This window comes from Coptis chinensis, chromosome 6 (genome assembly GCF_015680905.1).
Source record: "Coptis chinensis isolate HL-2020 chromosome 6, ASM1568090v1, whole genome shotgun sequence".
Classification (NCBI taxonomy): Eukaryota; Viridiplantae; Streptophyta; class Magnoliopsida; order Ranunculales; family Ranunculaceae; genus Coptis; species Coptis chinensis.
This window is the reverse complement of record NC_141461.1, coordinates 15,294,654-15,318,405: the sequence shown is the minus strand read 5'-3', so window position 1 is coordinate 15,318,405 and position 23,752 is coordinate 15,294,654. Positions and strand designations below refer to the sequence as shown.

Here is a 23,752-nt window from a genome sequence, read left to right as displayed (position 1 = left end):
GATAAGCATGGCTGACTATGATGGTCATTAAAATTTCAAACTCATTAATGTGTGGCTTACAACTTACAAGTTACAACCCTCAGTCACTATCCCACTAACACGTGTCTCAATAGCATGTAACCTCACACGTGTCTGGGACAATTTTTTCTTTAGGTGGGTCAGATGATTAGATTTGTTTATTTCTATAGAAGACGAAAAATGGTCGTGTCAGCAAAAGGATCAGTATCAGTTTTGAAAGATTTTATTATGATTTATGACTAGTATAGTTTATTAGTAGTTAGTACTACTTCTTGCATCTATCCGTTGTAGTCTAGTTGGTTAGGATACTCGGCTCTCACCCGAGAGACCCGGGTTCAAGTCCCGGCAACGGAATTGGTTGCCCCTTTTTTTTCTACCTACTGTGTAACAAACATCATGTGTCATTGTGCATCCTCAAATCGATGAAGATCCTTAAAATATGCATATAGCCCAGAATCCCCAGATTTAGGACATATATACTCCTAATCATAACAGATTTGACGATTCCACATTGAGACCTGCACTATTTTAGCTCTGCCTTTCGGAAACATTGTCAGGATTCAGAGTGCAAGCATTGGTATGGACTATGCAGATCAAAGCTACTTGTAGACAAATTTCCTATTTCAGTGCATTCAGAAGTACGAATGTCTTCAGAACATGCAACTTTACTACGAATCATGAAGACAAAAGTTCGTATGAACTATGAAATAAATAAATGAAATGAATATACTATAAATAAAAGGTCCATGAGAATATCGTTACAAAATTTGCACTCCGCTTTAAATAATATTTTCTTTGGTTTCATATACATTATGCAGCACAAACGCTCATTTATTAGTTCTGTATACGATGTATGTGTTGATGAAGTACAGTTTTAAATTACAAACATATTTCGGCATCAGTCATACCCCAAGGTTTTTTTTTTCTGAGTGGCTGGTGAATCTCCTGAAGTTAAGCGGTTGCAATGCGTCACTCTGGGTACAACTAACAATCAACTGCTGGAGTTTTTGGCGTCTAGGCATAAGTGAAGGACCATCGAGGCATCAAAAACTATGAAAATGAGAATCTTGAAAAGAGAGAGCCCCTGGATACTGAAGCATCACTTGCAGGACTTGGCGGAACATCAGTTGAGGAACGGTAAGCATGCTGGCACTTCTGGATCTGCAGGTTTATGAATTGGATGGGAGCTCGTTACTAAGGGCACTCAGGGTAAGGCAAACTTAATTTGTCTATTTATTTATATATGTTTCTAACACAAAATTGTCCACTTTATATATACAAGCATAATACTGCAAATATATTTAGTAAACTGAAAAATGACAAATGAGCTTGTCCGAGGGAATAAGAAAAGCAATGTAACTGCAAAAAACCAGTTTCCTGAATACTAAGCAAATCAAGCGAACTTGTGCACTTTACCTCTTCAGGGCTGAATTGTAGTAGCATTCCTACCACAGGAAGTAGAGCCTCCACTTCACCTGTTCAAAAATCAATTCCAGTCACATAATTTTAGGTTGTCCTAAAACTGATCTTTTAACAAAAGAAAGCAGAAATCAGACAGCACTTATGATCCCTGTCAGGCCAGCCTCGTCTACAGAGGCTGTATCTTACACCCTGTAGCTGTGCCGGACAGTACACATACTAATCAGTGTGACTTGGCTCAAATGAAAAAAACATACAAAGGGGTCATCACTGATAGCAAGGGCTAGTTGTACCAATAGGCTCGCTCTGGGAGAATATGAAGCAAATTCACAATAATTTTTTCAATTTAGATGGGCAGAATGTCTCTAGGAGCCTTACACGCTATTAGGGTTGCATTTTTCCTTTTAGTTTTTCCTTGAGAAGGCACCAGTTTGTTTCAGCTTATCATTGCACTCACCTATTTACATTCCTAATATTCATATATACATGCTTTTCTTTGTACATCAACAACTTTTGGTAGTTCAGATTGTTCACATGCTTACCTGTTTCCAAAAGCTTTAAAATGACATTCTTCAGATATGTCATATCTACCCCTTCCCGCTTCTTCATTCTTTCCATGTTTCGGAACTCTTCCTTCAACATCGCTTCCTGCACCATGATTTAGAAATGTCAATCAGCAAATAAAAATATCTGAAACCTTTCAAAATCGGAAACAGACAAGATCTCAAACTGTTACCATTAAATAACCATGAAGCTTTGTTTTTCTCATCTGTAATATGACACTTACCTTCAAGACATTCAAGGTGACGACACTAGATGGGAAATTAGATGTGCGTATTGGGGGGGAGACCCTAATTTCCCATCTAGTGGGGGAAATCTTAATTGGCTCATCTAGTTAACCCTTCTTCAAATCTACTTCCTTTCAGTTGGAGCTACAAATAGATACTAAGAACCCTGAATCCTAGTTACATGCATTTTGTGTTTTCAAATTTCAAACTCCAATCTCTTAGATTCAATTAGTAATGCCGAAATCGTGCTAAACTATTATTCACACGTACTAATGAATTTTCTACTAAGGTTTCATTTACATATCCATCAAAGAGACATCTATCAGCTTCTAAGTAAAAGATGGAAAGTAAAACACTGTTACCAATCAAACCCAGCCAGTTACAGCCCATCACACAATATCCAAATGGAGCAAACCATTATCTAAGTACAAATCACTTAACACGAACCATAACTTTCCCTGTTTAGTGACAGATAATGAATACTGGATAATTCTGTACATTCTAGTACCTGTTGACTACGGAGACGATTTTCATGTTCTAGCTCCTCAATTTCTTCCTGAATTAAACAATTATCAGAAAATGCGCAAAAAGAATATATGTAAAATCTATCATCTGAGAGGTAATAATTACTTGAAGGGCTAAGATGTGCCGTTGTGACTGTGCAAGTTCTTCCTCTCTCTGAGCTTGTTGCCTAGCCAAAATCTGAAACTCAAAACATTTTCTGTAAATTCCGATTGGTGTTTTAGCTGTCTAATCATATACAGTTAGTCCAGGATATTATTTACTCAAGAAATTACTACAACTAAGCATAAACCTAACACATAATTTTGGTAATAGTTGCCCTTCACAACCCACCCAACACCCCCCCCCCCCACACACACACACAAAAAGCAATTTTGTTGCTCTATTTTTAAAGAGTGGATGCAACCCCTTCGGTATTGACATTTGAGTATTTGACTAATTGGGAAAGCAGAGTCATACCAGAATCTGCTGTTCTGCTGCGGTTGTGCTTGACTGTGCATCCTGCTTTTGAAAAGCTATAAAATGGAGTAGATAGAGAGAACAGTATCACAGACCACACATTTTTTCAGAAAATCAAAGAAAGAAATAAAGAAAAATTCAGTAGCAGCTACTACAACTCTCCTTACCTGTGTTCTGATTGTGATTGTGTTCAACCTGGATATGATATCATATTGTCAGAAATATGATGACAATGAAGGCTCCAAAGAGCAAATAGCAATAAAAATGTATAACTAAATGCAAGAGAAAACGGTGTTAGGTTTCCAATATCATAAGATTTTTTTTTTTAATAAAAAGGAAACTTACTTGGGTCCGCATCACCAAAGACCGATTAAGATCTTCATTAACATCAACGAGTCTCGAAATCTCCTTATCCTTTTCCTCTAACATTCTATCAGCAATATCACGAAAAGAATCATGCTCTTCCTACAAGTTACAGTTGTTGTTAATAACCACATAATTAAAAATTAGCACTTTGCACTGCATATCTAAACTGATTTATATAGTGCAAGGTTACCTGCAATCTTCTGAATTGTAGCCTGAGTTCTTCTACTTCTTTTTGTAAATCTTGCTTGGAACTTTCATCCTTTTCAGAAACTAATGCCTCACATCTCGCTTCAAAAGTATAACGCAGGTAATTTTTTTCGAGCTCTATCCACAGAATTAAACAGAAAAAATGTGAAACATTATAGCTTACGAGGAAAACGTACATCGCCAGGTCTCTTCCATGTTCTCAATATCTCTTTGCCATGCCTCTTTTTCTAATCGGTGATGAGAATTTACAAAATCAATCTTCATTTCTAAACTCTTTATCCGTTGCTCTGCAGTGCTAAGAGCTACATCTCTGCAATATAAACGAAACCAACAAAGTAAGTCACAGTACAAGCATTTAGCTGTACTAGAACGTGTCAATACTTTATATTCAACACAACATGTCAGAAAAAACTACAATTTTAAAATTGTCTGAAGAGCGGTTTATTAAACTTATTATATGGATACAAATTTAGACACAAAATTTCTTAATTTCTCAACCTCCATAGGTTCTACTTGACCTAAAATCTTTATTCTTCCTTTTCTGAAAATTGAATCTATTAATAGAAAACTGAAGGAAGACTCCGTCGTTATTTTATTTTAATATTTCATTTTGCCAATAAATAGTCAGAATTAAATATTTTTTATATGAGGAAATTGATGAAGGTTTCAACGCCAGAACTGACTTTGTCCTCCCAGTTTTTCAAAAACTCACCTTGCAGCGACTTCTTTGTCATGATTAGCCATGGCCTCCTTAAGGTTTTGAAGAGCTCTATCTCTTTCTGCAAATGCCAGTCCCGCTTCCCTTTCAGCTTCCTAAGGATAAAGGAAACTTTATAAATTTAACAAAAATGGTTTCTCCTGCGATAGTTCCAAGTATTTCTTCAAACAATCAGAAAATGGTTGACTGCAAAGACGTACTTGGAGGGCTTCTTCTTGAGCTTTGAGCGTTTCGGTATCTCTAGATGCAGATAATTCCGCATCTTTTTTCTGGAGAAGTGCATGGGCACGGACCTTATAAGAAGAAAATTCACTTTCTAGGTGACTGATCTGCGAAATATGACCCAAGTGAGGAAGGTAACCCTTTGATGGTCAATAATTCAAAGAAGGATCTCTAGCATTTTTAAGGCCTCAAGGTCAGATCACAAGTTGCAATGACAAACAGTGAAACCCGCAGTATAATTACTGAACTTAAATCTAAATAATTCAACCAAAAGTTCTGCAATCTACCCTACTAAGTATGCATCTGATATACATACAAACATGAAAAGTAAGGAGATTTCCCTAATAACAAACAAGAATCGTAATAACGGATCCAATAATGTAGATCTTACTGGCGGAAGCTTCAGTTTAATTGAATCTACACTTTAATTGAAACACAATTAAAAGATGACCTAAAAATCACTCTTTTATTGAATCTCTCAATCACAAATCACACACATAAACACAACTCTCCAAACCCTAACTACAAGCCCGTTATTTAAAGTAAACCTAGAAAGCATAAACCAATAGGAACACAACATGTGTCCAACTAACTAATGGACTCGAACCATGGGCTTGGACTCAACTAATGTTCTACATCACTCTCCCAACCGAAAAAAAATTCGTCATCGAATTTCTAATCAACAAAAACTTCAAGTAAAGAGAACCACGTCCACAAGCTTTAGGAAATCGGCCAATACCCCAACTGAAAGGAATCCGACCATGAATTTTTCCTTTGTAACAGCTTCCCTGGCTTAAAATCAGTAACCCACAACATGTTCTTGCACATAGATTATGAAAACAATAACCAGAAGATGCACAAAAAAAATTCGGTACTCATGGCTCGTCTTGAAAGCTTGTAACTTCACCAACACATGTGACTTTCTTTAAGGAAATCCAAATCTGCAATTGTGCTTTTTTGAAAAACAAATCACTTCGTTTGTCAAAGTGAGTCACAAAATTTTCCCAAATCGGATCTTCGTACTTATCAAAAATTGGTGGAGCACCCAATAAGGGGGCTTCAACACCTGCCGGCATCCGAGCGACGCCATCATTGAGGGGTACACCCTCACGTTTCTCATTGAAAGGAGGTTCCCTATTAGTGTTATCTTTCATGTCAACTCTGTTCTCTCTGTTGTTTTCTGGATCTGTAGGCGCAAAAAGGTTCAGAAGAGGGATTGAACCATCAACCTGAGATGCATCATCAGTACTAACCACTGAACCATTATTCTGTGGTGGTGGAGGTGGTTGTTGCACCTCTGTTTGGACTGGAAACTTTGCTTCCATTAGGTTCTGGAACATCTGTGTCATGTTCTTCATGCTTTCTTCTAAACGAGACATGCGAGTATCCATGGATGGAGGACGACTTCGAGTTGCTTTGTTATTCACCATAATAACACAAAAAAATTTGACTTTTCAAAAAAAATCGCAGTGAACAGTGACGCGGTGAATAGTACCCGATGAACAATGTTTTCGGTGAACAGTACCGTGAATAATAACCCCTGGAATTAATCTGCTCCGATACCAAATAAGGTAGATCTTACTGGCGGAAGCTTCAGTTTAATTAAATCTACACTTTAATTAAAACACAATTAAAAGACGACCTAAAAATCACTCTTTTATTGAATTTCTCAATCACAAATCACACACATAAACACAACTCTCCAAACCCTAACTACAAACCCGTTATTTAAAGTAAACCTAGAAAGCATAAACCAATAGAAACACGACATGTGTCCAACTAACTAATGGACTCGAACCATGGGCTTGGACTCAACTAATGTTCTACATCACATAATCTACACAATACATGCAATGAGAATAATAGAGTGAATAAAATCAAGTTAGAAGATACAACAAAGGCCTCTTACACAACAGTTATGATCTTCACCTCAAATAAACAAGTTTTTTTTTTTCTTTGAGATTGGCATTTGGCAAGCTTAATCTAAATTACACTGACACATAATATTGACACAGTCAAATAACACAATGAGGTGGATGTTGTTTGTTAGTCCACCTCAGTAAAAATAATCTGATCAATTATCTCCTCTCTTCTCTCTTCAAAGTTCAACCACTTCTTTGCTATCTCCATCCTCAAAACCCACTCTTATCATTCACTAAAACCACTTCCACTGCCCTTGTTAATTTAATTCTCTTTCTTAATTAACAGCCAATCCTTCATTGCGGCTCCAATTTCAAAACCCAAATTGTCCAATCGACAAAAAAAAAGCGTCGATACCAACAAAGAGAAAGAAAGAACAATTGGGTAGTATTTAGACTCACATCCAGATGATAAAATCCACAAGTTTGAAGAAGCAATAACTATTATTGATTGTTTTATTCAAATTACCTTTTGAGAAAGTATGGGTTTTATTGAAAGCCAGTGTTCATATAAAGTTACAGTTTTTTTCGATAAGATTCATATATAATATGTTGTAGTGGACACAAATGAATATGCTGAAATTTGGATTCAAAGAGATATTGTCTGAAAACTCTTTCTTTGTTGAAGCTTAGCATGGACTAGTAATGGCAGCATGCAGTTTGAATCATGTGAATTGGAGAATTTGATGAAGAGAACCAAGAAAACTATTGATAAAAATGGATAAGATAACCAAAAACGTCTGCAGACAGCAAGTAGAAAAGAGTGTTTGAGAGAGATTTTTCTGGGCAGCTTATTCTTAGTGAGGTGGACACAATAAGTCAACATCCACACTGTGTTGTTTGACTGTGTCATTTTTATGTGTCAGAGTAGAAATACTGTTTTAAGTGAGACCAGTAACTCATTGATGCTGGCTAGGTTCGATCCCCAAACCTACGGTATCATCACCCAAAGGTTTTACCAAATAAGCAAGTTTATGTTTTCCGATGCCCCAAATTGTGTCAGTTGGCAAACATAACAGGATGAACACTCTTTTGTGTACGCAGGCTAGTATAGGCTGAACTTTAGAAAGACCATAAGACTTTCACATCTGTTATTTCTATTACCTATCTGAAAATGATATTGACGGTATGCATGCATGAATTGGTTGTCCAAGTCAGACTAATTAACATATAAAACTCAGATTTTTTCCAACTGTTATTTATTCTTCTTGCGTGAGAAAAATCTTCCTTTACTACGTTCGGAAGGTAGGTGAGACACATGATCTGTGGCCTATGGCATGTCGACCTAGTTCATGCACATGCCAGAGTCACTTCAAATTTCTTGTATTTTTCCTAATTCAATTACTTTCTTCTTGTAAGAATACGATAAATAAAAATTAATTAATTTCTTCTATTTAAAAGTCTTCTTCATTCAGGAGACAAGTGGAATGCTGTTACCTTTCCTTTGGCAGTTACGAGTTCAGTTTCTTTCGCATTTAGCATCTGGTTCTTCCTAGATATCTCTATTTCCAGTAGACCTGTGAATCAAGAAATACACTTCAGTTCCCAAAAACCGATTAAAACATGCAATCAAAAGACTATTGTGATTAGATTCCAAACATACTTCTCATCTTCTCTGCCTCAACTTCAGAGCGTACACAAGTACTCTCAGCTACTTCTAGCCTACTTTTTAATGCCTCGTACCCTGCTTCCAAGCTCTCTCTTTCTTTATCCTGAGTGCATCAGTTACTTTAATGAGATATGATTAAAGTTATGTTTATATCCAAAACTAGAGTTTCCACGAGAGGAAATCTCTTTCATAAATTCAACTATGCACAGATGTATGCAGTGTGATGCCATTTTATCAGGTTCAAACGCTCTGGATTTGAAGTATCTTCCACCCTTTCCACAAGTACCAATTCCCCACTCATCTGAAGTCAACCAGAAAGTTATATCTTTAAAGCATGAAAATGTGGTGCAAACAGGCTGCAAACCAAAATGGGTGTGGTCATATGATCATATATTACTTTTCACAAAATATTGTTTATGAAAAGAGGTGTAGGTCCAGTTGCTTCAGAAAGGGTAAGATGTAGACCCACGATATGGACTAATAGATGTTGCTACTGTTACTTGTACGTAAGATCTATTCATAGTTGGTCAGTCCCCCACGGCACTTCTCGCTTTTCAACATCCCTCTTGCTGCATTAGCGGACATTGATGACAATGTCACCAATCAACAATTACAAAAATATAAACATTTGTCAGTCTCTTACATCATACGCCATCTCTACACGCCTAAGAGAAACAAATCCATCACATCAATTCCATGTTTGATTTAACTATTGTATTGATTATCAAGTTCATGTCTGCAGTTGCAGTTAATACTTCTATTTTAAAATTTTGACTAAGCTAATACAATACCACAATAGAGTCACTATTTATGTAAGTATATTAAGTCCTCATCACACCTTGTGATGAAGCAAGAAAGTGATATAAAAGTGTCACTCCAAATAAGTGGCCCATACATACATGCTCGCTTTTCAATTTGACAAGTTCTCCTTTTGCTGTCTCCACAGCAGCTTTAAGCCGCACTGTCTCACCACTTGCAGCTGCATCCATCTCTGCAATCATGGACTCTTTCTCTGCAACTAGCACCTAAAAAGTAAAGAATGAATAATAATTAAGCTATGGAACTTCTTGGAGGACAAAACAATTCTCTGCTACAAGTAAAGAAAAGGAGGAAAAAAATTGAGGAAGAAAACTGGTGATCAACTACCCCATAAGAGATAGTAAGATCTTCCACCTTTATTTTTTTTTGTCCCCTTGCTTATATTAGTACATTTAGAATTCAAGTAAAAGACAATTGGAACCAAATATCCAACCCAGGAAAGATCAAATTTATAGCTTTCGTATTTGAACAACATAAACATTAAAAACAAATGATCACAAGGTCTTGATTGTTATGCAGTGTCAATAAAAGATCAACTCGTAATGCTATCATGCAAACAATGACTAGTTCTTGCGTCTAATGTTTTCACTTTTTAAAGTGGACACTCTAGCGTGTTTTGAACTTAACCACTTACATATGTAGCTTAACACTTAGAACCTATATTACAAAGAATTTTCCAAATATAGATTGACTGCGTTGGTAGAGGAACTCATCTATCTACAGATGGAGTACTGTCAGCAAATGAAAACAAACTAATTGAATGATATCTTCCTTTATTATCTAAAAGAAATGCAAATACGCCTGTGTTTGCCAAAATGATATGGAACAAACTTCCTCAAGCTGGGATCTCAACATCCACAATATATACTTTTTTCTTGATGCGTATCAAGATCCATGATATTTAAGATAAGTCCGTTCTTCTTTTTTACCCCTTAGATTTCCCCTTTCTGTTTAGTAAACTATTTTTTATATACTTAGCAGCAAACCCGGTTAAGGTGCCTTTTAGTAGTTGACTGGCCTTTCAACAAAGGCAAGAAAAACAATACCAATGCACTTTATTGCCTACTCTCTTGATACCAATGCACTTTATTGCCTACTCTCTTGATTCTCTGTCGCAACAACACGTAAAACACTATATGCTACCTGTAGAGAAGAAATTGTTTCAGCTGCTTTGCTTCTATCTGAAACTGCATCAGCAAGCTGGGCTTCCAAGTTCTCTATATGCTGAAGGAGAAGACACAAAGTTGTTAGACAGATATGCACCATAAAATATTAAACAAAAGTTATAAAATTGTAGTCATTAACTAACTTCAAAAACGAAAAATGCACATTGGCCCCAGGATGAAGTAAAACTATAATACCAAATAGGTAACTTCGTGTAGATCATGAAGATAGCATTTCACCTTTTGATGTTTAGCAGAAAGTTCAGCAATTGAAGCTAGCTTTTTCTCATCGGCAGTTTGTAGTAACCCTCTCATTTCTTCTAACATCTGTTAAAATGCAAATGATTTAACACAAAAAGAAAAAACAACAATAAATCATCATTTACTTGTTCTCCATTGGATGTATGGAAATAACTAGAACACTAACCGGGGATAATGCAACGACGGAAGTAGGTTAACTATGTTTTAAACAAGTACTCTTTTTTACTAATATTTGTGGTGTTCATGTTTGATGTAGGACAAGAAGCATGGTTTTGGCAATTTATAATATTATATTTTAAATACTTTTAGGCTTTACAATAGTAAAATTAGAAAGTTCATTTACTTAGAAAGCTATGATTCTTGTTTATCAAGTTTGGCTAATCTTTATAAGGAGACCAATGTTTGTTCTTTTATTCATTCAATTAATCAATAAACTAAATTATCAAATTATCTTCCACAAACCCTATTTTCCTTTCTCCAATAATTCTTTAATCTCAAGTTCTTATTCGTCTAATTCTTAATCTTCTCTACCCTATTACTCTCCTATTGAGATCTCCAAATCTTGTTCTTATCAATCTCCATCTTTGTTTCCCATCAATGTTTTTTTCTTTTTTCTTTTTTCTTTTTTTCTATGTTACAAGGACACACCAGAATATTAAAACAATCCATGTCGGAAACTTATCCACACATCCGTGCCGGACACACACAAACACATATCGTATGCGATATACTCATATACCTCAATTGGTGATATTTCACTGTGTCAGACACTTTGCATTCCCAGATTCCCTTTTACAATCACACGGAGTCACCACATAGTTAGCAAGATGCTAAGAGTTAGTCTCCATATAATCCGACAAACAAAAATTACAAAATTACAAGAATATATTATCCATTGGTGTTCGTGTTGTAGGACAGAAACTTATGCAGATACACTAAGACAAAGTGATCATGCAACATGCATCGTCACAACACTTGTGACCCCTACAATAAACTAATAATATATTTCTTTTGTTGTTCGTCTTCATTAATCAGCACTCTTTGATGACACAGTCCCACATAAGTAGTGTGATGGGGATAATAATTGTATAACAAGATGGGCCCACAAATTCTCAGGAAGCAGTAACCCTAAAGTATTTCAAAAGATGTTTGAATGTCCAAACCTGTTCTTTCTCAAAAAGAGAGTGCTGCAACCCATCAAGAGCATTTTCCTTTGCTTCTAATAATCGATTAACTTCCTCAATGCTCTCTCGAAGTCTGAAATGAGAATTTAATTGTTGGAAATCAGAGAACTACCGAAGGTGAATGTGAAGATGTAAAACAGTTGAACTCAAACAAAGATTACCAACGATAATTACATAAGTAGATGAAACAGACCGACTAAGAAAAGCAAAACAACGGCAAAGCCAGGGTAAGGATCCCTAAATCCCATTAACCTGACCAAACCATGTTTCCATATTTAATAAAGAGTAAAATCCCTTGAATTCTTCCAGGTCTTTGATGGAAATGACAATGTTAGCAAGTCCCTTGCTTACACTCAATATGATCATTGTCTCTTTCCAATCATATTCCAGAAATGACAAAGAAAAATGGTATTCTTTATTCTTATTATATCGTCAACAAATGAACCCAATATCTACCCAGATGAGTTTGATTCCAAGTAGTATACATTACTTACATCCTTAAAACATGCTAAGACTACACATGAAACAGTTATTACAGATAGCTTCGGTAGCAACTTCAGTATAAGATTCAGATGCTCTTGGTGAATGCAACGGGTTGTTAGCAATATTGATCCCAGAAAAAAAGGCGATACAATATTGTTAACTACTGTCCATTCACCCAAAAAAGAAGCAGCTTAAACACCTTAATGTTACTCCAGGTAAAAAAGGGAAGGCAGAATTTAATCCGGTATAGGGTTCTCCATATCAACCTCGTTAATTGTTATCAACTGAAAACCTGGTCTGTGCGGGAAGAGATGAGCTTTCTATTATGGCTTTCATTTCCTGATTCTTTGTGTAAATTTTCCGGTATATACTAAGTCAAAATTAAAAGTATAAATGATTTTGAACTTTAAAATGGGGCAGATGCAAAAACAGAAAGTACGAACTTGCTAAAATAAAAGTGAAGCATTATCAACCCTCAATGTCATCTAGAGTGAATGGTCAATATTAAACTATATGTATATGCGTACTAGCCCCAACATGATGTTAACAGAACTTACTTCGTATTTGTATTTCGTAACTGCTGCCTCTCCACATCCAAAGCCCGCAATGCATCGTTTGCTTGTTGCCGCGTACGTTCCAATTCTTGTTGCAATGATGATTGTTGTGAAGAGGCTCGTTCAGCCATTTGGTTTACATCACGTAGGTGGCTCTCAATATCGTCTTTTTCCTAAAAAGAAAATTATGAATTATCTAATCAATAAATGGAATAAATTCTATGCAACTTCAAAAACCATTTTGTTTCTCTATTATTTTAAATCTCAAGATTTTGATAAGTGATAACTAATTGCGCCCTGCCAAACCATAAGGTTTATAGAAACTTCCAAAAAATTCGAATTCTCTCAATTAATTCTCGAATTTAAGGAAAATTTTCGGTTCCTAACACACACATGCAAGAACTGGTAACAATAACAGCAAGGCATTCAAAATTCATTTTTGTGCCCAAAGATGTTAGAATGATCTACCTTCTGTATATCCTGGATACGCTGCTTTGCTCGTTTATGAAGCCTCCCAAGCTTGGAGTCAAGTTCATTATACTTGTCATCACGCTCTTTTATCTCTTGATCCATCTTCTGTTGAGCTACCCATAAAAATAACGAAAAAGAAGAGTAAGAAATTTAAAAAGCGTGAAAAAAATACAGAAACAACATCAAGCAAGAATGTCAATAGAATCAAAATTACTAAAGGTGTTTATGAAATCCTAATTCTCGATTGGCTTCAAAAAGTACAACATATAAATATGTACTGACAAGCCCAGGTACAAACATCAAGCAGAGTATTTCAACATTAGATAAAGGAAACCCAACTGACCTTCAGCAAGTTTGGCAGAAAGCTCTAGCGCTTTCGCATCGGCATCAGAGTACGCAGATTGAAGATGCTTCAAAGCATCCTCTGCAGCAACTTGTGTTTGTGTTTTCTCCAAGAGCTCTCTACTCAACACTTCCATCTTTTCACGCAGCTCATTAACATCTCCAGACACCACCACATCTTGTCCAACTTCTTTCGTTTTCTTATAAATCCCCTCAGATTCCAAGTGAAGATCCTTCAACACTCCAAACTGAGCTTTCAAATACTCATTCTGAAAATTTAGCTCAATAACCATTTGTACTAGGTGACCATTAGATGCCCCATTTTCCTTCACAACATTCTTTTCTCTTTCGTGGTTCTCTGCGACACCTTCTTTACAAACCTCTTCCACTCCATTGCTCTCCAATACATGAGTTGACATTCTTATGTATTTTACCATTACTTAGCTAACTCCATCCACTGAAACCTGAACATAAGACAAAATAACAAATGCAATTCCTCTCCCAATTACTATACATTCCTTAGTAACTAAATTTTAACTCAAAAGATTGATTTGTGCATTGCGTTAAAACAATCAATATTATTGATTAAAAGTCAAACTTTACAGTTTCAGACAATATTTCGAGATCTCAATTGCTACATTTCGTTTTATAATTAAATTAATGAAACAAATAATGTCAATTCAAACGAAACTAAAGAGAATTGTAGAGAATAATTGACCTGATTAGATTTCTGGAAATTAAGATTCGCGCCAATGTTAATTTGATAAATATTAGATAGTAATGAATGATTGAAACCCTAATTTAATGATAATTAGGGTTTCAGAGATGTGTTGTGGATCTGAAAACTGAAGATGATTTTCAGCTCTGGCCTTAAAATCTCTTTTTTGCCGGTTTTTGGAAATTAGGAAAATTGTTAGGGGTATTATTGTCATTAGGAGAGTTAGTTGACGGTTGAAACATCTGTTGGAAATTGTGGTATTTCGGTGCGATACGTTACTATAATTATAATCGGTAATGTGGTGAAATCTCGGTGATATACCAAAAGTCTAAGGTACAACTGTAAGTATGTAACACTACAAGTTATCTGGTTTGGGGACTCAAAAGGGAGGTATTCACTCAAGTCAGCCTATAAATATCTGACTAAAGAATATGAGTTGGGAGAAAGTTCCAATAACAATGCTAAGATCATCAGGAAGCTTTGGAACCTCATAATAGATGCTGGGACTCAACAATTCCTTTGGAAAGCTTATGTGACAGGGAAAATAGCTGGGGAATATAAATTCAAAGGAGACCACTCCTGTAAAATGTGTTGGAAGGCTTTAGAAACAGATGAGCATCTTTTTTTCCAATGTGAATGGGCTAGACAGTTATGGTTTGGATCTCAAATAAGGTTAAGGGTGGACATGCAGAAGGATAAGATGCTGAAAGCATGGATTGAACAATTTGTTCTGTGGGGATCTGAGACAGGAGACTAGGACCTGAGGTTTGCAGGGATTTATAGCATTATGATGATGAAGGAAATATGGGAAGGAAGGAATGGGCTCCTATTTGAAAAAGTGAAGCCACAGAACTATGGCATCTATGAACAGTGGGCAGAAGAACTACAGAGGTGCGGAAGCTATGGGGTCTGACCACAGTATTTCGGATAGTAACTATGACAGAAATCTAGTATACAATAGTGCTTAACATAAAATAGGGGATGTTTCTTATCTAGACTGGTGTAAGACCTATTTTGATGGTGCTTATGACAGGATTTTGGGCAAGGGAGCTGCTGCTGCGGTGTGTGTGCCAGGATAAGAATGGGAAGATGCTCAGAGCTGTTTATAAAAAGTTAGAGCTGCAAATGCCTTGGAATCAGAATGCATGGGAGCTTAAATATATAGCAGCTGAGCTGATGAAAGACATGCAGGTAGATCGAATGGTCCTTTTGGAAGACAACCAGTATCTAATGAAGCTGCTTAAAAGGAAAGGAGTGGGTGCGGGATGGCAGTGTAAGGAATCTGTCAATAGAAGTTTGGTGTCTTTAGATTCAGTTTTTTGGAAACAGGTGTACAATATGGTTGGGTTAAAAAGGGGGATAATGTAAGGGCTCATGAATTGTGTAAATGGGCTCAGAAATATGCTGGCATTGGGCCTCCTCCTGGATGGGTGTATGATCTGGCAAAACCTTTAAAAAGACTTTAATATAAGCAAGTTTATTATCAGGAAAAAAAAAACACTACAAAATTAGGAAAGATAAAAAAGATAAATAATAAAGGGTAATCTTAAATACACTTTCCATTACTAAGAGGGCACTTTCCAACCCGAAATTTGTTATTACATTTGTGTCCCAACTTAAAACCCATGTTTTCTAAGGGGAACTCCCCATAAAAAATAATGATAACCTCTTATTGCCCTTAACTAACTAATTTGCACTATGCAACTCTATACACTATCAAAACTAGCAAGATGCACGTGCTATGCACGCGATATTAAACAAAACTTGCCGAAAAGTGTAAACATAATTTGGGTGAGCACGCTTACAATTGACATTATGTCTGAGCAGACACACTGGCAACCGTTTAAATTTTGAATTGAATGGAACTCCATTCCTATTTGATTTCCAGACATACCTAAGCAATAAACTTTTAAGTATAGCTCAAAATAACATGTACTTTGAGCCTCTCATCCTAGCAAGTGCACGATGCAAACGACAAAGATAAAATATTAGTGCATCAAAACATCTATGTAACGGTGTTCATGAAATCGATCCAACCCTTAGGTAATTGGGCATGCTCGATGAGCATGAACCGGAGAAGTAGTCTTGAGTAATTGCTTCTATTTAATCGAGGACATTGGCTCCGTATTTCGCGAATGTCGGGTTGGCATGATGACATGTCTTTGTAGAACGTGAGACAATGAAAATTTTGAATATTTAAACAAAAATTGACTTGTGTATCTCAAATACATGGCAGCAAATTAAAGAAAATGGTGATATACATGATAAGAGAAAAAAAGGGTGAGCTATGATGTCAAGAGAAAGGATGAAGCCTTGTGAACTGCGATACCGCTTCAAGCTAGCAAATGCTCGAGCAAGTAATATGACACTTGGATGTTGGAATAGTGTTCAGAAGTAGAAGCACAAACTTATATATCTAACCATCACAATCCAATATGTTCAATATTTTACTTGCCAAAACAACGACACCGATCCTTGATAGAAGAAGCACTAAGAGTCATGCAATGAAATACTTAATTGTTGTTTTGTTCTCAGATGCAATCATTTGGCGGAGTTCAACCATACAACTGGATTGGGCCATTTTTCCAGAGTGGTCCAAACTTGTATAGGCGATGCTTTCAAGTTCCGAATACAAAAATGCATCTATAGTCTTCTAGCTGCAAAATAGTCAATCCTTCTTATCCAACAAAGTAATGGGCGAAGTTTCTAAATCTGAGAATAATTTCAATTGCTCCCACATGCTAGAGTAACTTCTTCCTAACATATTTTTATGGATGTTACCAGAAAACTGTTATGTAGATTTGCTTAGATATTGCAAAAACTTCCACACCATCTTGGGTTCTGCGAAACATCTAATAGAAATCGGACTACTGCTAGCATCAAGATATTATATTGCATCATAGCCACATTCAAAACATTTATGTCTAGGCTGGTCACATGCAAAATATTATACTCGTCCGTGCGAGCTGGATACAATTTTTACTATCCATAAGCTTTTTCTCCTACTCATTTACTAAGACAGACTTGGTCTCCAAAAGAAACCTAATCATCAGAGAAAAAAAAAACTATTTATGAACAAATATAGAGAAGAAACCCCGTAATTGGAGTTGGGTCATCACATACCAATTTTGAGTTTTCAGAAGAAATTTGGATTTAAAAGCACAATTTAGTATCCAAGAGTTAGTTCGACAGATGAGAAAAAACAGTAGCAAACATATCTTTATGTCAAGTAACATCCGATAGTGGTAATACTTATTTACTTGGAAACATTTTCCCATCATTCTAGTATATAGTAGTCAGGAAGTTATAGAAAACTGTCAAGTTGACCTTATGGGCACTTTCAAGTGCTTGGCCACCTTTGATCAATACACCTTGAGAAGCACCAACTCCGATTACCAACCATAACTGCGGTGGTAGTTGCGGGCCCAAAGGCATGGGTAGGCTATGGCATAACAGATATTCCAAACTGAAGAGCGGTGAAAGCTATCCATTGAAGGAGGTATCCAAGATTTGGGGTACCAACTAAGTTTACCGCCCATATACCAAAGCGAGCCAAGTGGACAATGAAAGCGTAATGACCTGCAAAAGTATAAGATATCATAAGATTCTAAATGGAGCTACACCGATTCAAAAAACAGATAGCATACAAAATTATTCCTACGGCCTAACTAAACTCAAGAGGGTCTATGAAAATTATTCAACTTCACAATAAAGAGTATTGATCCAATCCCCAAATGGTCCAACACTTGAGGAACACCGAATTGTAATGTTGTCTACAATAAGTTGTTAAAGAAAAAATGGTGCGTTATCCTTTTAGTCTTTCCATTTCTTGAAATGTATAAAAAAAAGTGAATTGGCTAAATTTATCCAAGAACAAATTTCTCGAACTTTATGAAAGTAAAAAAAAGAAAAAGAAAAAAGAGAAGTCTCCAACAAACCGAAAGGGAAGAAGAAAATGGCAAAAGTAAATACTAACGGAGGCACAAAATACTTGGAAATACGGTGAGCAAATTTGAATGGAGCTTTGGCAATCAGGCCGATTCCACAAATTCCACAAGTCGAACAACTGCGGATGGACACTTTCGGACCCAACTCGTGTTGTTTGAACATGTAATACACCATTCTCATTCAAAGTTCCTCCAATCACTACATCACCCTTTTTCTTTGCCAATGGTCGGGCTTCTCTTGTTATCATACTCTCATTGACATGAACTTTGTCCCCATGTAACAATTCCATCTGAAGCTACCTTTGTACCAGGAAGTTCCTTAATTAAATCATTCTTTTGTATTAATCGACTATCAACTTCTTTTTCATTTGTCACATTTCCTCGATTGTCAAGAGTTAACAACATAGCTGTTTCAGGTGCCAATTTCATAAGCTTTGCAATGGCCTCCGACGTCTTTTCCTTGGCTAACACTTCCAAGTAAAGGACACTTGTGAGAGTCGAAGGTGTGAAGAGCTGTACTAATCTTTCGAAGGTCAAATAGCTTGACAGTTTTATCAGTAGATCCCCTGAGCGACAACCCACTCAATAAAGGGATAGATTAAATGCTAGACAATTCACCTAATAAAATTTTACGCTTAAAAAGCATTTGTGTATACAAGTTGCATCAATCTTTACATAAAATAGAAAGAAATAAAGAAACAAAAAACAGTAAGCAAGTACATATTTTTGCATATAAGCTACATGAGATAATCATTATGCTTAGGGTTGCAGCATTCTACAAGGAACTTTACCTCATTTAGTAAGTCTGTCTGTCTTCATCCATCTTTCATTAGTATTACATCTGAAAATTAATAAGAAAAATAACAAATTGATAACAGAAGTAGTTGGAGCAGGTATATGTTATTGGAGTAAGACTCCTAAAAGTTGGCGCTACGTTCAAAAAAGGATCAGCTCCCAGCTGTTGAGTTGATGTCAGAGACTCTGACATCCCTAGTAAGGCATTTCAGATAATAAGGTAGACCTATATAGGAAATCACAGCCCAACACAAAGATCAGTGTCTAAAACCACATTGTCCCAATTCCAGACCACCCAACTGCAGAGCTTTTGAAACTGGATGGGAAACCCCTTGCAGCTTTCCCACTTGTCACTTCTCTATGAATCACATATGTGAATCTCTTAAGTCACCTTTTTTTAACAATGGAATCCATATCCCTAAATATAACAGTAACAAAGCCTTTCAAATGGTGTCACATTCTTTTATATATTCACCACCAATGACTATTCGTATACACCGACTTCTCAAAGAAATGTTATTCAAATAGCAAAAAGGAATTAAAACCAAAATGAGAAGTTTCTGGTCGTAGTACTGAATAGACTGAGTAGAAGTATGCAGCATTGGTTCCTAAGGCAATAAAAACATCCATATTTGCAGACCGAATTCATCAACACGCATACCTTACATACATAGATTGGATGCACTTATTTGCAAGACATTTAAAAAAAAAAAAAAAATAGAGTAACGAAGAAAAAGCTTATTGGGAGACTGGGTGGAGAGATGGCTTGGAACAACAGCCTTAACCGATTAAATTAAAAATAATAGACAATAATCGATTCATGATGTCACCACTCTAGCAAAAACAATAATAAACCGTTAATGATTATGAAAGGCAAATGGAATTATGATTCATCAACTGAGCTTTTTAGCCAAAACTCAAGCTCCTAAGGGAAGTGGCATGTGTAATGTGTGTACTGAATAAATACTGAGAGACTTCCAATTATATGATTGTTTTGTCTTTTCTTACTATTTTTCTCTTCCTAATTTTTTTGGATTAATAACTGCACTAATACGTCGGAAGTTCGGGTCTCACTAAAATAAAAAGATTCAATCTCCAAAGGCCTCTCCGGAAAATCAGTATATAATATATGTCTTTTCAGGTAAGTTTAGTAGTGAAGAAAAAAGAAACACATGAACCCCACACACAAGTTGCTCTTCTTTTCCCTAATGATGGAAGTAAACCACGTCTCCTTGTCTTTTACATGACAAACCAAGAAGTTTAGGTAAAATAAACCAAGATGTTTAAGTAAAAATTTCAGGCTAAATAGCATCATGGCATGAACTTCAAACTATCATCATTATGCAAAAGGCAATTATTACTTGAAAGCAAAAAAAGGCAATTATTAGTTTTTTTAACACAAAAGAGCAAAACAACTTACAATATTTGCATCAACGAAGATCAAAAGATTTGTCAACCACATTTGAAAAACAAAGGTTGTTGCAATGAATGTTTCAACTATGAATTTTTGGAAACCGGGTATCTTATGATGTTCGATCAAAGTCAATATCTGTAAAATTACATAAACATAAATAGTTCAACCGGAAGTCAATAAAATACACTACCTTTTCTTTCGCCTTTGAGATTGGGTACACCAATCTTTGAACGGTCCGATAAATAACCGTACACATGTCCGGATAGTAGAGATATCAAAAACATTAGGTTTCAATTAACTTAAAATTCTCTTTTTCACAATTTATCAACATTCTAATATCATAATTAAATCGTGATTGTTAAGTATAATATAATCTTGCTTATGTTGTGTAAATATACACTCACCTTGGTTGTTCATTCTCGAGGAACCTGAATCAACACCTAATTTTTCCCCCGCTATAGCCTACAAACCATCATCGCATCTCTACTGGAGTAGAATGAAGAAAAGTTATGAGCTGCCATAACCGGTTAAATGTCCGGAAGGCATGGTGTTCTTAGAAGCATTGAACATGTTATACATAATCTGTTTGAATTAATAGTTTAACTCATGTCCCCGAGAACATCTTATGAGGAGTACAAACCATTCTTACATATGCACATGCAATGGGAAGCATTCCAAATGTTATTATACGTGGTTTATGCTCGGTACATTTGACTAATCTTAAACAGGGGAATACTTATTTTTCATTTTAAAAATGTTGAATAACTTTTGTAATTTAATAATAATAAAACCAACCACGACATGCCCAATGTAGTTAGTTCATATAAGAAATGAAGTGCACATGTCTTGGCAGTAACTTGGTGGACTTTCCTCAGATCTAAGATAGCTTCCACTTACAGAAATAATTAGATACCATTTGAGCATAAAACTCTAATGTAGATTATATAAATACATACCCTATTATACACAATTTACATGGAAATAATACATGAATATCTATAGAAAATGAAGGTGACATACTTTGTATCTCGCGAACTTGCTACGAGATGGAGCTTGTAATATCGGCCGCTAAGACCAGGTTTTAATGTCGTCATCACTATGAATGTCTTCATTGCCATTGCGTATAATAAGGTCAACCTCATTGTTTAATTCCAATCCATGATCCACGCTGAAAGATATAGCAGAAGTTCCTTTAAGGGACAAATATAAACTAATAAATATAGCATAAAAATGGCAAAGTAAAATAAGAGCAGATTTCTCTATACAAAATATAGTTTAAATAATTATTTTCATTAAAAGTGAAAACAAAAAGCTGAAAATAATGTCATCAAACCACACTATCAACAATCTAACTTGGGGCCAATTTTTTTTTTTTTTGCTCATGAAGTTTCCATGTGATCGAAATTTGAGTGTTTGATGAGCGGCAGCAGAGATGAAAATCTATCTTCTTGGCATCCCACACCCATCAAGGGTGTAAACAAATGCTTGTTGAAGAGCCTCCAAATACCTTTTCAACAAAGAAGACAATACCTTAAAGAGCCGACCAACACGGTAAAACACATGCGACTCTAAAGTTCGTAAGCAATTGACGGCAATCAAGAATATAGGCCTACCTGAATTGTCTTGACCCGTAGGCTTTTGATGGGCTCCTTCCTCACGACCACGCTTAGGAACCACCACGCATAATGTTGAAATTGGAAGTTGAAAGAACTGGAAGTTGAAATTGGAAGTTGAAAGAACTCAAGTCCTTCTTTAGTTACGTTTCGATCTAACCAAGATCTTGGAAAGAGTTCATGAAGAAAGGAGGGAAGTTGAAAGAACTTCGTATTAATTGGAAATTAAGTGGGTATTAATGGCAAGGCAACACCGCGTACATGTCGTCAATATAGGCGTGGATTTGGTTTTTGCCCTGAATTGACATAAAACTCCTTTGTCTGTGTGTTGTAATTCAAGGGTATAAATAGAAATAAAAAATTAAATGACGAAATAGTCCTTTTTAAAGACATTGAATAATATTTTTTTGTATTTAATCAGGGGTATTAGGTGGTAGAAAAAAGGCTGGTCTAATTTAAAAGGCCAGGTTAATTATGGTGTATTTTACTAATAGAGATACACTCTCCTTCTCCAATTATTTACATCCAATTCAATTTTTCTTGACTCAACTCAACTCAACTCAATTTTCCTCTACTTCTCAACTCTCAATACCTCTATATTTTAACTCTCAAATGGAGTATGCATCATTATCCAACTCTCAAATGAACAATTTATCGCAATACAAATACCCACATCTCAATACCGAATAAATTGAAGATTATATAATGTTAGAATAATCAATTGAGCATGAAAAAAAAATAAACTGGAGATTAATGTAATTGAAATTGCCTAATGGAATTGAAACTAAATGAATTACGATAGTTTGAATATTAGATTTCAAAATAAATTTTATGTAATCTTGATGTATGTGCTATTTTGATGAACGGTAACACATTGTCGTAAAATACCATAAACTACGGTAACGGGTTGCTAAAACATAACCATAAATTACAGTGTCGGGTTACCATTTACCAAGTAAAGATACAACAAATAGACACCGAAAATTCTTAAATTATTTGGTATCTTGTTGATGTGATGTCAAGTTCCAATATTTAAATGTTTAATCATCTATTTGATAATAATTTTGATAATAATTTGATTAATAATTAGCATATTTTAACTTATTTGTAGTTGTTTTAGGTGATAACTTAGTTCCAACAAGTAGAAAACATTTAGGTTATAATTTTTTATTTTCGAATTGTTAGCAATTGTACATGTCTCTAGGGTTTAGGGTTTGAATAAATACAGTTCTAACTAGATTTTGAATCTAACATCTAAATTTTTACCAACAAATTAAAATTGGATTATATAATATAATTTAAACCCATTCTCCAATCTATAATAAAACGTTTAGGTTATAATTTTTTATTTCGGAATTGGTAGCAACTATACTTATGTCTAGGGTTTAGGGTTTGAATTAGTACAGTTCTAACTAGGGGTGCAAGTGGATATCCAAATATTCAAATCCGATTCGAATTCGTATTCGAAAATTTGGATATTATCTAAAAATTTCGAATATTGGATTCGGATTCGGATAATTTTCTATGTCCAAATTGGTTTCGGTTACGGATTCGGATACTGCCATATCTGCATCCGAAAATATCCGATCCAATTTAAAAAATTAATAGTTATTATATATAAATTATTTATTTATTTATTATTATATAAAATATTATATAAAATCATAAACTAATAATATAAAACTATAATAACAAAATAATAATAATAAATGACAAATATATATATATTTATAATAGTTTT

General features: G+C 35.3%; 1 protein-coding gene and 1 non-coding gene across 2 annotated transcripts; one reads left to right on the top strand and one right to left on the bottom strand.

The window, feature by feature from the left end:
- Positions 1-299: 299 nt before the first annotated feature.
- On the top strand, positions 300-372 carry TRNAE-CUC (transfer RNA glutamic acid (anticodon CUC)). The gene has a single exon. It is a non-coding gene; the product is annotated as a tRNA-Glu (tRNA).
- Positions 373-726: 354 nt separating this feature from the next.
- On the bottom strand, positions 727-14,496 carry ATGRIP (Golgi-localized GRIP domain-containing protein). Its single transcript, XM_086569275.1, has 22 exons — positions 14,243-14,496; positions 13,526-13,988; positions 13,180-13,295; positions 12,715-12,884; positions 11,654-11,747; positions 10,470-10,556; positions 10,210-10,290; positions 9,147-9,272; positions 8,242-8,350; positions 8,076-8,155; positions 4,698-4,826; positions 4,492-4,592; positions 3,956-4,089; positions 3,763-3,860; positions 3,552-3,671; positions 3,374-3,401; positions 3,207-3,262; positions 2,856-2,927; positions 2,734-2,781; positions 1,980-2,085; positions 1,435-1,493; positions 727-1,179 (listed from the first exon to the last, which is right to left on the bottom strand). The coding sequence occupies exons 2-22, from the start codon at positions 13,959-13,961 to the stop codon at positions 1,069-1,071; spliced, it is 2,361 nt and encodes a 786-aa protein (XP_086425401.1). The 5' UTR covers positions 13,962-13,988; positions 14,243-14,496; the 3' UTR covers positions 727-1,068.
- Between the last annotated feature and the right edge of the window lie 9,256 nt (positions 14,497-23,752).